This window comes from Rousettus aegyptiacus, unplaced genomic scaffold (assembly GCF_014176215.1).
Source record: "Rousettus aegyptiacus isolate mRouAeg1 unplaced genomic scaffold, mRouAeg1.p scaffold_m13_p_8, whole genome shotgun sequence".
NCBI classification, from domain to species: domain Eukaryota; kingdom Metazoa; phylum Chordata; class Mammalia; order Chiroptera; family Pteropodidae; genus Rousettus; species Rousettus aegyptiacus.
Window position 1 is genome coordinate 31,393,388 of NW_023416311.1, and position 17,416 is coordinate 31,410,803.

At 34.3% G+C, this 17,416-nt stretch overlaps 1 protein-coding gene and 1 pseudogene across 1 annotated transcript in view; both read left to right on the forward strand.

Annotated features, from left to right (window-relative positions):
- The window catches only part of FBN2 (fibrillin 2), a 241,980-nt gene that overhangs the window by 215,328 nt on the left and 9,236 nt on the right, over positions 1-17,416 (forward strand). The window contains exons 56-62 of the mRNA XM_016159020.2: positions 7,950-8,075; positions 9,131-9,337; positions 10,261-10,386; positions 11,972-12,094; positions 13,473-13,589; positions 14,196-14,324; positions 15,981-16,100. Of these exons, the coding sequence (XP_016014506.1) occupies positions 7,950-8,075; positions 9,131-9,337; positions 10,261-10,386; positions 11,972-12,094; positions 13,473-13,589; positions 14,196-14,324; positions 15,981-16,100 (948 nt within the window). The remainder of the gene's footprint in view (positions 1-7,949; positions 8,076-9,130; positions 9,338-10,260; positions 10,387-11,971; positions 12,095-13,472; positions 13,590-14,195; positions 14,325-15,980; positions 16,101-17,416) is intronic.
- LOC118607625 lies at positions 12,198-12,320 on the forward strand (annotated as a pseudogene).

Below are 17,416 nucleotides of genomic sequence, written 5' to 3' on the forward strand. Positions count from 1 at the left end.
TAAGCCAACTATTTTTCCAGCTGTTTCAAGGCCGTGCTATACTTAGGTTTCTTCCATCTTAGAGCTCATGCCAGTCTAATAGGTTCTGGATAATGCAGTTGCAATTATGTCTATCTTAGAGTATGTGACCTCTTGTTTTTCATAATTCTGTGTCCTGCAAACCTAAAACACTAAATACATAAGTGTAGAAAAACTCCTTGAAAGAATTATGTTCATATAGCAAAATAAAACTATGAGTTAATAGTCTCATTTTTTTTTTTTTTTATCATTCTGTGAATGAGGAGAGTAAAGAGGCAAATAATTTCCAGAATCCACTTACAGGCTGGACATAGTAAAAAGAACTATAAACATATAGTTACAGAATAATATGTACGATGTGTCATATTTTAAAGAAAATTACAAATAATACTGTATTTTCTAAACAGGGAAGATTCTGATATTAGAGGTTGCTGATCTGAAATGGATTTAACTTTATCTGTCAGTTTTAATTTTTTACAAGGGAGGAAATTTCTGAATTACACATGTAATATAAAATTAATTTTTAAATGTATGCAACAACCTATCACATTATGACTGGATTTCATAGTTTCTTTTATATTAGATATTTCATTTAAATATACTACTTAATAAAGTTAAAAATAGATTACACCAGAGGTTTAGTCGTGCAGCGCTTTTTTAAAAAATGCTGTTCTTCCAAAATCTGAAAACCCAGAAGATAAATCTAGACTCCTAGAATAATATATGTTCCTCAAAATTTAGCACAGGGCAAATGCTAACATGTATGGAAGGCATCGTGTACCATCCTGTTTTCTTATTGTATGCGAAGTTTATTTTCATTTGTTTCTCTCTTTTTTTGATTTGAGTTTGTATGTGTGTTTGAATTTCATTGAGCTAAAAGACTTAGAAATATGTTTATTTTTTATTCATGGAAATTTCTTATTTCTCTTATGAGCTGAATTTTACATTACACCGTTATTACGTTTATATGTGTGTTTTCCTGGAAAGAGAGGATAGCCATGGTGATCAAGAATCCAGGTTTCTTCTGATCCTGGATGTGTCATAAATGAGCCAAGTGACTTAAAAGTGACTTAATTCTCTGTGCCTCAGTTTCCTCACCTATACAGTAAATAAAGTATATGATTTGGACCGGGGGGGGGGGGGGTCGGGGAAGATATCTGCTCTAGCTCCCAGAGCAGCATTATACATTTGTAATTTTTTCATTATTAAAAGATGCTACAAAACATCCAAGTTCTAAATTTTTTCTGATCCTCAAGCTTTTCATGTAACCATGCTGATAACCGAAACATCTACAAAACTGTTTTTGATCATCAGAAAACTCTTTGTAGAGAAATTTCATTTATTCAGACATGTTTTTATAATTAGAAATTTCGCAGTAAACAGCCAAAATATTAAAAAGTTTTTACAAATGTCAGAATGAAAGATAAAGCCACACACAAAAAAGAATGGTGAGTATAATGAGATTGAAATCCAACAAAATTACTTCCAAAAAATATCAAATGCAAAGGAACTAAAAATATTATAAGGTAAACAATTAAAGTTATTCAGGAAATCTGAAACCTCTAAAGAAAACTGTAAACTTAATCAGAGATGGAAATTTGACCACACAATATATTATGCCCCAGTAACTACTTTTTTTAAATAAAAAATAATGAATAGAAAAAATCTAATAATTAGAAAAATTTTACCAAGATCATTAAATTTTAATGTAAATGCCAACAAAATACTTTGAGGGATTCATTAACATTATTTAAATGTAACTGATGGGAAAGAAGGCTTCGTTTTAAATATAATGGAATAAAAATGTGTTACTTTACTCCCGTCCTCTGAAGATTTTAGAAATATGCCAGGGGAGGGAGAGTACTGTCTCAGTTTAAGTGAAGAAGTGGTCACAACTGCAGACTCTGAAAAGTATTCTTGAAAAAAAATAAAATTTCAAAAAAAAAAAAACCACAAGTGTTCAGTGGCATATTTTGCTTTAGACTTTGGCAGAATACAGATATCTGTAAAAGTAACTGCCCCGATTTAGAAAGTTCATCCAACAATCTTCAATGAGAAGATAAGGGACATAGGTGAATGAAAGAAGTGTGGAATGTTTTCGTAGAAGCCCAGTTCTGTACTGCAGTGTCAAGAGATGTAGAAGTGAAAGAGAAATCCTAGTGACATGCTGAAACTTAAAGGACTATATATACTCAGAGCCACACTGATCCCTGAAATTACCTAAAAGTTTTAGTGTAAATGCCCCAAGAGCAGGGAGCATAACAGATTTGGCGAGAGAACAAACCTGAATCGAAACTGTTGATTATTCCCAGTTCAACACTGCTGATCTGTTGCACTATTTTACAGCAAATAGCTGAATTGGAAAAAATTGTTCAAAGATGAATAATTACACAAGACTGCAACAAATGTATTTATGCTGGGGGGAAAAGGAAGAATGGAAAATAAAGATGTAAATTAAAACACCTCAGGAAATAAAAGAAAAAGAGTTTAGAAAGATAAAAATTCAAATCGATAGATTGTAAAAGAAGATAAAACAAGATCAAGACATAATGATCTAGCAGAGATTAGGAAAGAAATATAATTACCACAGAAATTAAAGTCATAGAAGTAATAAAAATAGAAAGAAATGAAAACAATCAGTAATGTGGTTATAGAAATGACTAATAAGGTGATAGGAGTAGAAGACAAAGAAATTCAATATGTGCATAAATGAATTCTCTGAAAAAAAACCATAAAACAAAAATATTTAAATATATTTGAGTATTTGTGGAAGAAATTCTTGTAGGAAATATTTAAATATGCACATCAGAAGATACACTGCTCCACGGAAAACTCTTGCAAAACCTGTCACTGTTTTTTTTTTTTTCCATTAACTTATAGAATATCTGCTAAGTTTGTAATTCTGGGGATAGCATAATAAATTGGAAGAACAAGTTTTTCCCTCCTCCCTGCCCCTACTTTTCTCTCAAGTAGTTTATGCTCTAGTCAGAGAAAAACAAACATCAAACAAAAAAAAACGATAATTTCATACAATGGTAAACCTTTTTTAGGAAAATAATATTTAGTGATTGAGTGGGAGCTACTTTAGAATACATTTTTCAAGGAGGACTTCTCTGATGATGTAGCATTTGATCTGGTACCTAGAAAGGAAAAATAAGGAAATAAGCAAGAATAAAGATTCCTAAGGCAGGAATAAAAGTGGTATAGCTGGAGTTTGTGCCAGGATAGTGGTGTGAGGTAAAGTCCAGAGGTAAGCAAGGGGATTGCAGGCCATGGTAAAGAGTTTAGTTTTATGTTAAGAGCATTACAGCAGACAGATTGAGAGCGTGGGCCAAGAAAATGGATGGTGAATACGAGAAATGTAGTTTCATATCTACTAGCTCTGTGACCTAGGGCAAGTTGGTTTCCCCATGTGCCTCAAATTCCTCATCTGAAAACAAATTGGAATAATGAGATCACTTACCTCATAAGATCATTGGGAAGATTAGAATAGTGAATTCGTATAAAACCCTTAGAACAGTGCTTGACATATATAGCAAAATTTCAATTAAGTGTTAGTTGTTATTATTGTCTAATTTACATTTTAAAAGGCCTCAGGCTGTCTTACAGATAATGCATTGTAAGGGTGTAAGAGCACAGAAGCAGGACTCATTTAGGTGGCTATTTTAATCATCAGATGAAGGACAGAGGAGGCTCAGATAAAAGCCATAGCAGTGTAAGAATGTGGTGAAATGGACGGATTTAGAATATATTTTAGAAATAACAGAACTGGCTAATGTATTGATTGGATATGGTGGATAAAGAATTATACAAGATGAGTCCTGGGATTTTTTCATGCAGTAATTGATTGGATGAAGCTACTATTAAGCGATAAGGAGAAGACCAACTGGAAGAAACAGGTGTGATTGGGGGCACAGCAAAAGAGAAGTTCTATTGGGACCATGTTAAGTGTCAGATATGTATTAGCTTTCCAAGTGGTATCATCAAATAGGCAGAGATATTGATGAGCCAAATTGCTGGCAAGTAGGTAGTGTTTAAAAAATCATAAGATTGAATGAGAACACAGACAGAGAGAATGGAAGAATATGGAGAGTGGAAGAAGCAGTAACTGAGAGACTGAGATCTGGGCACTCCAATAGAGTGATTAAATATATTTAGGAGACTAATATGAGTAGCCATCAGGATAAGAAGTCCTCCAGGTCATTGTGGAATCAGTCATAAGAGTTAAAAAAAATGGACTATTCAAACACCTTGGGAGCAGATGCTTGTTTATGATGCTGATGAAATACAGAATAAGATGTAGAGAAGTAGTAATTAGATTTGGTGACCTCTTCGGGAATAGTTTCCATGTAGGGGTAGAGGACATGGGTTACAAAAAGAATCAGAGGTGAGGAAGTAGAAATGACAACCACAGATCACACTTTCAAGAAATTTGTATGAACCCACAAAACACCTTGAATAGCCTTGAATGTTGAGGAAAAAGAACAAAGCTGGAGTCAATGCTTCCTGATTTCAATCAATGTTATTGCTAATAGTATTCAAAATATTATGGTATTGACATAAAAGCAGACACATAGAGCAATAGAACAATATAGAGAGCCCAGAAATAAACCCATGCATATATGGATTCATTTTTGGCAAATGAGCCAAGAATATACAACAGAGTCTTTTTAATAAATAGTACTGGGGAAACAGACAGCCACATGTGAAAGAATGAAAGTGGACTTCTATCTTACATCTTATATAAAAATTAACTCAGAATGAATTAAATACTAGAAAGAAAGACCTGAAACCATAAAACTCCTGAAATAAAACGTGGAGGATAGGTTCCTTGGCAGTGGAACTATGTCAAACTAAAAAGCTTCTGCTCAGAAAAGGAAATCATCAACAAAATGAAAAGACAACTTATGGAATGAGAGAGACTATTTCCAAAACATGTAACTGATAAGGGGTTAATATCCAAAATATACAAATAAAACCCAATAGCTAATAATAATAATCTGATTTTAAAATGGACAAAGGACCTGAATAGACATTTTTCCAAAGAAAACATAGAAATAGTCAACAGGTATATGAAAGAGTGCTCAATATCACTAGTTGCCTGATAAATGAGGAAAAAAATGAGATACCACCTCACACCTGTTAGGATGTGACTATGATCAAAAAGACAAGAGACAAGTGCTGAAGATGTGGAGAAAAGGAACCCTTGTGCACTGTCGGTGGGAGTGTAAATTAGTGCAGCCACTGTGAGTGGAGTGTGGAGGTTCCCCAGAAATTGAAAATAGAATTACCATATTATCTAGCAATTTCACTTCTGAGTACTTATTCAAAAGAAACAAAGCCATAATCTCAAAAAGATAATTGTACTTCCATGTTCCTTGTAGCATTATCACAATGGTCAAGGTATGGAAACATTCTAAGTGACCATCTGTGGATGAAGGGATTTTTAAAAATGTGATACACACAACACACACACACAGATATATATGTGTATATGTGTGTGTGTGTGTGTGTGTCACATTGTATATATGTATATATAAGGAAATTTTATATGAACCTAAAGGGCATTATGCTAACTGAAATAAGCCAGGAAAAGACAAATTCTGCACAGTACCACTTATATGTGGAATCTTAAAAAAACAAAAATTCAACTCACAGGAATGGATTGCCTGGGGTCAGAGGTGGGAAAAATAAGGACAGTTTGGTAAAAGGGTACAGACTTGCAGTTAAAAAGTTAATAAGGTCCGAGGATCTAATGTATAACATGGTGATTATAGTTGATAACACTGTATTCTGTATTCAAAATTTGCTAAGAGTAGAACTTAAATATTCTCACACAAAAAAAGCAAGTATATGAGTTGATGGAGAAGTTGATTTACTCAATGGGAGGAATCCTTTTACAAAGTTTATGTATATCAGATTGTTATGTTGTACACTTGAAATACCTTACAATTTCATTTGTCAATTATACCTCAGTAAAGCTGGAATAAAATAAAATAAAATGGGAGTCAGAGCACTGAACAGAAAACAAAAATGAATTTTGCCCTAAAAGGAACAAAAATGGAGCAGTAGCTGGAGAAATAATATGTTATTGAGAGAGATTATTTTTTTTAAATGGAAGTTGCTAGAAAAATGTATGCTGAAAGAATGAGTCATTCAAAAAGGAGAATTGTGAAGTCTGAAGGGCAATCCAGAGTACAAGTGTGAGGACTTTGCCTTTGAGAAAAACCTGAGCTACTTCAGCTGTCAAAAAAGGACAAAAGGTTGAATGTGAGAGCATGAGACAGGTGGTCCTTAGTGGAGAGATGGTGGGGTTTTAACATGTAGTAGTCATTTTAGGAAATGGGGTATGGACATAGTAGGAAGAAAAGTGGTATTGTCAAGGGAGTATTAGTACCTATTTGGGACTTGAGTTGAGTTAAAGTGACACCTGCATTGTTTATGTGTTTTTCTCTACTCTGTCCTGCTGCACTGGACTAGGCAGAGAGTAGGTAGAAGGAAGTGAGCATAGACAAGATACGGTCAGTCATTGGCAGTCCTGATGCGATCCAGAAATTGTCGAAGCATAGAATGCTGGAAGTCAAAATTTCTTAGGTGGCATGACATTGCACCAAGATACACCTTAGTGAGTCTATAAATTTCAACAGCAGAAAATGTGGGGAGTGGGGGGGATGAATTTGGTTGACTGTAGGCAACCACACAGAAAAAGAAATTACCTACAAGGTGGAAAAAACCGGGCTACTTCTTTTTCAAGTTCTCTAAGTAATTCTCAATGCCAATGGAAGTAAAGCAAAAGTAGTCTAAGATTTTGAGACATATAGTTATCTTTCAAATATAAAAGCTATATTATATATTATCAAACATGGAGGAGCTCAGGCAGTATATCCAATGAAAGCCCTTCTTGAAAAAAAAATAATACAAGCAACTAAAATACAAATTAAAATAAAGATAGCTGAGGGATTGGATTAAATTAAGTATGTATTGAGATTGTTTCATGGTTACCACTGGAAGAATAGAAAGATAACTTCCAAACATGAGAAAGGGGCATAGGAAACAACTGGTTTAAGAAATATTAAGAGAAGTAGGCAATAGCATGGTAAATATATAACATTATAAAATGGTAGGTAAGACTCCAAAAATCAGTAACCGTAATAGATATAAATAGCTGAAATTGTTAGTTAACTGATAAATTTAAAAATTGAAATTGAAATCGAAATTTTTTTTTTAATTCAGGTTTGTGCTTTTTACAAGAAATATACCAAATCAAAATGTGAGAGAGGTTGAAAATAAGCTATTCAAGGCAAATGATGATAGCACATGCAAAATAATTGTCAATAAATTGAGGATTCAGATGATTAAAAACTGTAAAGATGAAAACAATTTATCAAAAAAGATTTCATTGTCATGAGCTCTCTTATGCTCCTAACAACATAGCTTCAAAAAAAAAAAAAAAAACCTCAAATAAAACTTACAAAATACGAAATAAACACAATAAATAAGGACACAGAGAATTTTAATAAAACAACTATGCTCTTTTACCCTGCTCAACACTCTTCCTTAACACCATCTCTGTGCCCCAGCCTTTTTTTCTATCACATCACAAAAACTGGCATGCTCTTCCCCAAAGTGTTTCCCTCCTTGTCTGGTGTCTCGAGTCAAGTCTATCCCTTTTGAAGGCCAATTTTCCAATTCTCCATCAAACATTGTCTCTCCCCTGAAAGGTGGGGGGTTGAAAACATGCTGTTAAGAAAGAGCCCACATAGAAGAATGATGTATAGTTGAGAATAAATTAGTATTCATACAGGGCTAGTTTTTATCTCATATCAGTATTTTGGTAAAGAAGTTTTAAATAAGATATAACCCATTTGAAGATAATTTTAAATTATAATTTTACTATCTGAGTCATTATTCACATTATTTATTTTTTAAAGATGAAAATGAATGCAGGACCAAGCCAGGAATCTGTGAAAATGGGCGTTGTGTGAACACTATTGGGAGCTATAGGTGCGAGTGTAATGAAGGGTTTCAGTCAAGTTCCTCAGGCACTGAATGCCTCGGTAAGTTGATCTATGAGTATATTTTACTTGGTAAATAAAACATCTGTTTTATGATGTAATCACAGAAGAGCTCTCTATATATATCCTTGTCTGCTAAACAAATCCCTCAATCTGAGTAATCCACATACCTCTTTCTAAAGATACACATCTATTAAAATGACGTTTGTACGTGTGTGCGTTGTATGCACATCTATGTGTAATGTAAATAACCGCCTTAAATAGTCTTCCAAAAATTAAGATTAATTAAACTCTATGGAAAATGTGACCTTAGTCAAACTTACATCAGGGGATGATTTAATTCCAAAAGAAAATATTTGCGATGTGAGGTAAGCTCTGCCGTATTAATGATATTAAAGTAAATGCCATATTTCAAAAATGCAATGGTTAATTTTTATTTTATGGTACAGAAAAATGTTTTAGAAAATATTTTCTTGTGGAAAATCTCAGACATTGTGTTATAATGCATACATTGTAAACCATTTTAGTTAATTACGATGAGGTACAAAAAATATGGAGTAATAAAACTTAAAGCAAACAGAAATAAGAGCATTCATCATTTGATTTGGTGTAAAAACAGCATGTTTCAACTCTATATTTTTCTCAGGATGATGTCATCTGCTTCAAATCCTTGTTTTTTGTTATCTTCAATCTAGACCTTCACTAACCACTGGCCTTTTCGGAAATAGAAAAGATAACCAACATAGAAAGATAAAACCATATTAAAGATTTCTTTACCTATCTACATCAGAGAAATCCCTTTATTTGTACTAAAAAAAAATAAATCTACTTAGTCCAAATGTTTGAACAATCTTTTAGATGTAGAAAATATAAGAGGTTAGAGTCACTGTGTCTATAGTGAAAAAAAAAAATACTATAAACTTAACCTCCAATAAAATTGTTAACCTGTCTTAAACAGTGTGACTGTTCATATAAAACAATATTTATTTATAAAAAATTATTGCTAAGAAGGAGAGTATTTATTGTCATGTTTAATTTGAAGATCAAGATACTGAAGTGTCAGTTCCACATGCTTATTGACCATGTTGTCATTTCAGACAATCGACAGGGACTCTGCTTTGCAGAGGTGTTGCAGACAATGTGTCAAATGGCATCCAGCAGCCGTAACCTTGTCACAAAGTCAGAATGCTGCTGCGATGGGGGACGAGGATGGGGTCACCAGTGTGAGCTTTGCCCACTTCCTGGAACTGCCCAGTACAAAAAGATATGTCCTCATGGCCCAGGATATACCACTGATGGAAGAGGTAAGGAGTTGAAGATATTCATGCATATTGTCAATGCAGTGAACTTTATTAACTCAGATCAATTTGAAGGAAAAGTGGAAAAATTGATAAAGTAATAATAGTAGTTAAAATATTTGTTTGTATATGCTTTTCACTAATGCTCTAGAGACTTTAAAAGATGTAATCTTCACCTAAAACCCAAGAGGTAGAATTTATTATTCCCTTTTTAACAGATGAGGAAACTAAAGCACAAAGCTAAGGTAACAAGTTATTTTCCCAAGATGACACCCCTTTTAAGGCATGGACCCAGGAATGGAACATATCTGTCTGACCCCAAAAGCCACGCTTATAACCCCAAAATGATACTTAGTTAAATAAATGTTGCTTATTTATTTGAGTGTGCGCCAGAATTCATTCTATGTGCAACATATTTACAAACCGGCAAGTCTCATAATTGATTAGCATTTCCCAATTTTTTTTGTACAACGTACTTATGTCCTGAAAAATATAGGTTTCCTCTATTACTATACAGATCCTCAAATCTGTGTGATTATTTGCTAATAAAACCCTTTCTTCAGAGTGTAACACAAGTGAAGATTTGAGGCCAATCCATGAAAGATTATCACAAATTCTAAATTAGTTGAACTTCTAAAAGATAGCTTTCTAGAGTGCCTCCAAAATAATTCACATTTAGATTGCAAAATGAGTTAACTCGAACAGGGCTTTTGAACGGCCTTTGTTTATCTCTTCCCATTGCTTCAGATTATTTTCCTATCCCTTCCGTGTTGCCATTCTCCTGAATGTGAAAAGGTACTCACCAATATTATGAAAGTTGGTTGTTAGCTATCTCATGTCGATTCCGTAATTTCTCTTAGTTTCTAACTAGCTTTATCCTTACATACGTATTAGCTTTTGGTTTTGGTTTGTTTTTCGTTTCATCTCAGATATTGATGAATGTAAGGTCATGCCCAACCTCTGCACGAATGGCCAGTGCATCAATACCATGGGCTCGTTCCGGTGCTTCTGCAAGGTTGGCTACACCACAGACATCAGCGGAACGTCCTGTGTGGGTAAGGCAAGGCATCTCTGCATCTGGGGGTGGTTGTCAGCTACCGTTTCCTACAAGTCGCTTACCGTCAGTGGAGTATCTTTATTAAGGAGCTGTGGAATGTACATTTTATTAAAATGATGCTATTCCTTTAAATAATGTGGTTCTTAATATTACAGTAGTTGTCCAGTGCCTGGTCCCGTAATAGTTATCAAAAAGTTATGAAAAAGTCTGTTCAATCAGGGAAACATAAAAATTATTAAAAACATACTTTCAACATTTTATATTTTAAGAAGTCTAAATGACATTTGTCATTTTTTGATGGAAGAAAGGGGCTTTTGTTTGTGAATGAATGTGTTTGCATATAGAGAGAGAATGCTTTGTGCATGTTCCTCATTCATGTTTTTTGCATAAAATATACCAATTAAGCCTCATCCAAAATTTCCAGTTGCAAAACAATTTCTGTACAGAAGTCTTCTACGTTTTTAAAATCTCTTTTCCTTATTTAATTTTTATATCGTCTTACCCACAGTATTCCATGACAATTTGGGGGCACGGGGTGATCTGCCTTTATTGAGTCTTTCCAAAGCATTCAACTTAGTTTTCACTGAAGAAAAATCTGTTCTCTTTCACATTTCATCAACTTCTGTGTTATTCTATTAAAGTACCTATTTCAATAAAAGGTACACCTGGCATGAAAAGATTAAGAAAAAACACTTGATTGGGCATGAAAGTAATAGAGAATAGGCGATTAATCATGAGCTTTCGGCATTCTGCGGACATCAAAATGTTTTACAGAGAAGATGGAGATTATTTGCTCTCAGAGTCCCAGCAGAGAAAAAGGCAGCGTATTCAAATGAGGACAGTTTAAGGAGGATTTAACAAGGGCACTATATCTGTAAAGGTGTGGGCTGAGTGTGCAGAAACCACAAGGGATGGTGCTGTGTGCTGGGGCTGTATCACTCCTGGGCCATAAAAAAAGAGGAAGGGGTTATTGGAACCTGGAAAAAGAAAGGTGTGCACAGAGGGCCGCCTTGAGGGGAGCTGTGACCTCTGACCCAATGACTCAGTCAGCCCGAGCCCATATTTCAGGGAGGGAATCGAGGCGATAAGGAGCAGCCAGAAAACAGGGCAAGAGAAACAGCCTCCTGGTCACTTAAGCAGGGTGGATCAGAGTGACGAATGGACTTGGAGGCGCAAATGGAAGATTCTGGCATGGTCTGTGACCCCACAAGATGCCTAGGGGAGTGTCAGCCTAGAAGGTTTAAGAGAACTTCTCCTACCATCCACGTGTCAAAATAAACTCCTACTTTTAAGTTTATGGTTCTCAAATTATGAAGCACTTAATCGAAAGAAATACTGGCATTTTTTGAGCCCAGACAGCTGTCAAGACATTATAATATTTATCCAAGATCTGTAGATTGATCTATAAAGTAAACCAGTAGATCACTTGAGTAAAAGCAGTTCTGTGCATTATTTCTCTCTGGCTGTTTTCCATTTTAAGTTAAAGAGGAGAAGCTCAAAGAACGAAGTGAGACTATGCATGGAGGAAAGAGGCTGGTTGTTTCTTTAACCAAGAATTTAATCTTCACATCACTTTTGCTTAGATCTTGATGAATGCTCCCAGTCCCCCAAACCGTGCAACTTTATCTGCAAGAACACGGAGGGGAGTTACCAGTGCTCATGTCCTCGGGGATATGTCCTGCAGGAGGATGGGAAGACATGCAAAGGTGAGCAGCAAGGAATCTGGTATAGCAGGCGGGGAGAATTAAAACCCAAGTTAGTGGTGTGCTTCTTACAGCATATTGCACAAATGTAAAAATAAATAAAGTTGTCTATGGCCATGCAACCCCAAACAAGCCTGATCCCATCTGATCTCGGAAGCTAAGCAGGTTCGGGCCTGGTTGGTTAGTACTTGGATGGGAGACCACCTAGGAAGACCAGGTGCTGTAGGCATCAAAAATAAAAGTAAGGGATTGCAAGCTGACAAGGTCCTTGCAATCTGTGAGTTCAACCAAGGGTTGTCTTACCTAAAAAATAAATAAAATAAAATAAAATAAAAATAAAAACAAAAAATTTTGGTGAGGGAAAAGATTGAGACAAATAACTAAACTGAGATTTTTTTTCCTTTATTGAAGAAAACTGCCAAAAACTGAAAATGAATTGGTAAATTTTAATTTTTTGCCTAGATAGTATCAAAAATAATTGTCAAACTAAATTAGATAATTTAAATAGCTCCAATACTATACTCATATATTCAATTTTATGTAAAACTTCGTCAGTATGAAATTAATGGACCGAGGAAATGCTTATCTAATTAAATTTTTGAAATACAGATTATTTTTAAGAAAACGAAGTTTTATTTCTAAGGAATATCAAAAAATAAATAACATAGCAAGCAGTGGTATTCTCCTGTTTCTTTTTAGTGAACCATTATGAGTCCTTTAATTGTGTGTATTGTTTATAAATGAATACAACTAAAGTATGTGTGTTTTTAAGCTTTAAAATGAGTTAGTCTACATCTTATATTGCTTTGTAAATTTATTTAAATATATTTTCCTGTCTTAAGTGTCAATCTAACCAAAATCACGCTTTGAATCTTCCATTGGAATTACAGATGCTTTATTTTTGCTTTCTCAGATATTTATGATGGTGTTTTCATTTGGAGCCTGAGAACCTCACTCAATGTTTGTGTTAAGACCTTTGTCAGTTTTCGGATTGTTTTATTTTTATTTAGCCTGTCTTTTAATAGGAATAAGTGACCAGCCATGTACTAAACTGTGCATTAAATACAAAAATTATAACCTTTCGGTATGAACTTAGAAAATAATGATGGAAACCAATGTGATTCATCTATTCAGTTTCTTATTTTAAGAAAACTTTGTATTTTGACACCTTTGCCATCCTATCATAGTAGCCCATAATACTTATGCTGCTCCCGTATGTGAAAAGAAACTGTTTGCCACATGCATAGTGAAGTCTATAAAGCTTCAAGCAAAAATTTAGACAAAATACTCATGATAGAACATACACACCTCCTGTGGCTTCATGAGAAAAGATAGTCAGATAACATTGCTCTGATTTTCCGAGACTTCTCTTTCATTTCAGACCTCGATGAATGTCAGACCAAACAGCACAATTGCCAGTTTCTCTGTGTCAACACGCTGGGAGGCTTTACTTGTAAATGTCCACCTGGTTTCACACAGCATCACACAGCTTGTATTGGTAAGAGAAAACTACAAATGGGAAATTTTACAAACTTTTGATAGATGTATAAAGATTGTACTTGAAACGATAGAATAATATCTCAATATTTATATTTAGCACTAATCCCTCAAAATAACGATCTAAAAATGTTGCGAATAACATGGATTTTTTTTTTCCACAGGAACAATATCCAAAAGAAAAAAAAAAAAGCCTATATAGTCCAGTGCACACACTGGACTATAGGCATATTCCAAGTGGTGCCTTTATATCACATTCTAAATATAACTATGTGTGTTCAGATAAACTATGATTTAAGGTTCACTGTAATTTTGAACATGCTAGGAACATGCTGGGGTTTTTATGTTAGAAGACACCTATGTTAAAGGACTGCCCATCTGTTATGGAAAACTATGTCCTAAATTGACCCAAATTATGCTCTAATTATGAATCTCTTGAAATATACTTTTTCTGACCACTTTTGCCTTTAATATGACAGTGAATCCTAAAATGCTGTTTTCACATCATGAAACTTCAGTTTTAATATCACTCTTTACTTTGTGTAGTGAAATTTGAGTTAGGCAATAAGCAGCAGGCTTGACTCTCTCTTCCTTCGTGCTTTGCTAGACAACAATGAATGTGGGTCTCAGCCCTCTCTTTGTGGAGCAAAGGGGATCTGTCAAAACACCCCTGGAAGTTTCAGCTGTGAATGCCAGAGAGGATTCTCTCTTGATGCCACCGGACTCAACTGTGAAGGTGAATTACGTGCTCAGAAATTCTTACACTAGTATAGCATGCTATTTTCTTTTCGCTTTCAATCCACTAAATGAAACATTGTGATCATTTCAAAAGAAAAAGTACTTAACAAAGTAGAACCTAGCAATGGATTTTTGTTCAAAAGTTTTCACATATCATTTTGTTTGATGAAACAAAATTTTGGTGAGCGTGAATTGGCTTTTAAATGAACTGAACTATTTTTCAAATTACTGATCTATAAAAGAAGAGAACTGAAAAAGAATTATGTACCTTATATTGTTTACAGTAGTATATGAATATATTAGGAAAAAAAAATTGGACTTTTGTACCATGGTACCTAATTGTATGAAAGTTGAGGGTAAGAAAAAAAAACAATTATCCTATTGGAGAATTGGAGACATGTACTGAAAGCATCTGGGAAAACTGATGGCTTTTTCCAAGTTATTTTTTCCTGAGACTCCTGACTAATTCTATTCTACAATGGGCATTTCCTCTGAAGTCTCCCTTGCAGTAGGTATTTCCTGTAAAGTCTAACAGAATGTTTAAGTGGGAATAAAATAGCAATCTGCCTATGATTCTTTAACATTTCCATTGCAAGTGCTAGTATATAAGACAAATGTACAAGGATTGGTATCTTTTACAAAATGCCCATACCAGAGATTAAGATACTATGTAAATGACCTTTCTATTTTATATAATATTGTAATTTATGTTCTTATTAATTTTAGTTACCCTTTAATTACATATTCTTAGACATGATTGTTAATTCTAGAAATGTATTCAAAGTTTTTAATAGACTCTTTATAAGAATTATAGAACTTTATGTGTATCTAATTTGCAGCCAACGATTCAGTTTTAGAATTTTCTATTTTAATATTTTATATCTGAAGTTGAGACTTTGAAAGTATTCTGAATATACAGCTGCTTGCCACGTGTGAGTTTAACTTGTGACTGTCCACATAAGATACCATTTATTAATTATCCATATAAATTTGTTACATACACATCAGACACGCCAATTTTATTTCACTCTTTATGGGTAGCTTTCAAAGCCTCAGTTGTCATTCCAAAAGACTATGCATGTATGAACAAAAAAGTTATTCCATATGTGTAATAATACCACATCGTGTCTAAAAATAACATTCAAATACTTAAAATTTGCATCTAATTACTCTTGAATGATAATTTAAAATTTTGCATGCAAAATAGTTATACTTTTTAGGTATCTCTCTAGGGCTTGTATCTTCCTGAAAATGAGGATTACATGTCAATCTACTTTTCAATCTACTAGAATATGTAATGCAATATTTATAGAATAATTATATCACTTAACACATAAATCAGACCATATGTAAGTTAATTCATTCAAAATGCACAGCATTTGGGGTTGCTGTGGTTTATTTGCTGAAATTAAGATGTTTTTTGGAGCATTGACGTGGCATGGTCTGGTGGATAGCATAAGAATGAGGTCTTATCTCAGAATCATTCTTTGCACCACCACTGACTAATAACCATGTGACTGGGAAAAATCACAGCTTCTCTGTGTGTCTTGTTTGTTTGTTCCCTTGATCATAATTACTCCAGGTTGCATTTAGAGTATATTTAAGAATAGTAGAAAGAGGTTACACAAAGATCTTGCTGGGCTTGTTTTTGCAGATGTCGATGAATGTGATGGAAACCATAGGTGCCAACATGGCTGCCAGAACATCCTGGGAGGCTACAGGTGTGGTTGCCCCCAAGGATATATTCAGCACTACCAGTGGAATCAGTGTGTCGGTGAGCACTCACTTGTTACATGGTGTCTGCTTTTCTCACCTGAAAGTATCTTTGAGTAAAATGAACAAATAATAAAGGTTGTCATTTCAGTGTAGCCTTTGAATCCTAGAACTTAAAGACCAGTACTTAGGACCGATGCATGGGGATCCATTCTATTAAATTCTATTCTAGGTGTATGTTTGAAAACATCCAAAATACGAATATGATTTTAAGTACCTAAACTCAACTAGAGCTTTTATCATTTTAATTTTCTGCTGGATGTAATTTTAAGTTTCTAAAGATGGTGTCGAGAATCATCTTCTTCATTTGCCAAGGTCAGGGGCTTTTTTATTAGTAACTTATTATCTTTAGATTGAGGGTCGAAGGCTTACTCATCCATTGCCCTCATACAAATAAAAGAAATTCAGACTAACTTAATGAGGACTGTCCATCTGCGTTGTTCAGTCACATAGATGTAATGAAGAAGGCAAAGTAATTTAAGGTAGAAATAGTACCTAGTTACAGTGAATTCTGTTGAAAAGTACAGACAGAAGTGTTTGTAAGATAAAATCAGTGGGCACTCTGCTCTGTTCCTTGCATAAAAAATAGTTATGGAAATTCTCCTTTTAAGGAGAGATTGATCAAAGAGAACACTGTTCTCTACTTGAGTAACCAGCTAACTTACTTAGCTGCTTAATTTCCTGGCTCCGATTGAGTGTACTTCGTAGACACACCATCTAACACATTGTGACATTACATGCTGGCCTAACCAAGCATAAAGGGGAACAGTGGTCCCGCAGAGAAATGGCAGGGTGCTCCCTGTTTCTCTGCAGTGATTTCAGTAATCCTACATGTACTTCAAATATTTTACTGTGAGTGATCTGCTAAATAAATTAATCTGATTTTATCCTTTATAGTCTTCTCAAACGAAATTTCCGATGACAGGTTAGTGAATTGAGAAGGAAATCAAGATAAATTTCAAAGGAGAGAAACTCACTCTAAAAGTCCCAACTATTGTGCGAGGTCAAAGACAGATGCTTTGCCACACCACAAATACACACTCAAATGGGAAAGTGCCAAAACCGTTAATGATCAAGAGGTTAAGGACCAAATTTTAAAGGATTATCAAAACGATGAGTTAGTCAATCAAAATAATTTCATAAATTTAATTTACTTCTTTGTCTCGTCACAGAAAAAAAAAATGTTGCAAAAGTTCTTATGCCCTGGTTTATTGATTTATAAACAGAAGCAAAGTATAGGTACACTCTTTGGAATATAGAGAATAGTACTTTTTCAGATAACTGTTAAAACAGTGTAAAACAATTTCATTATGTTGC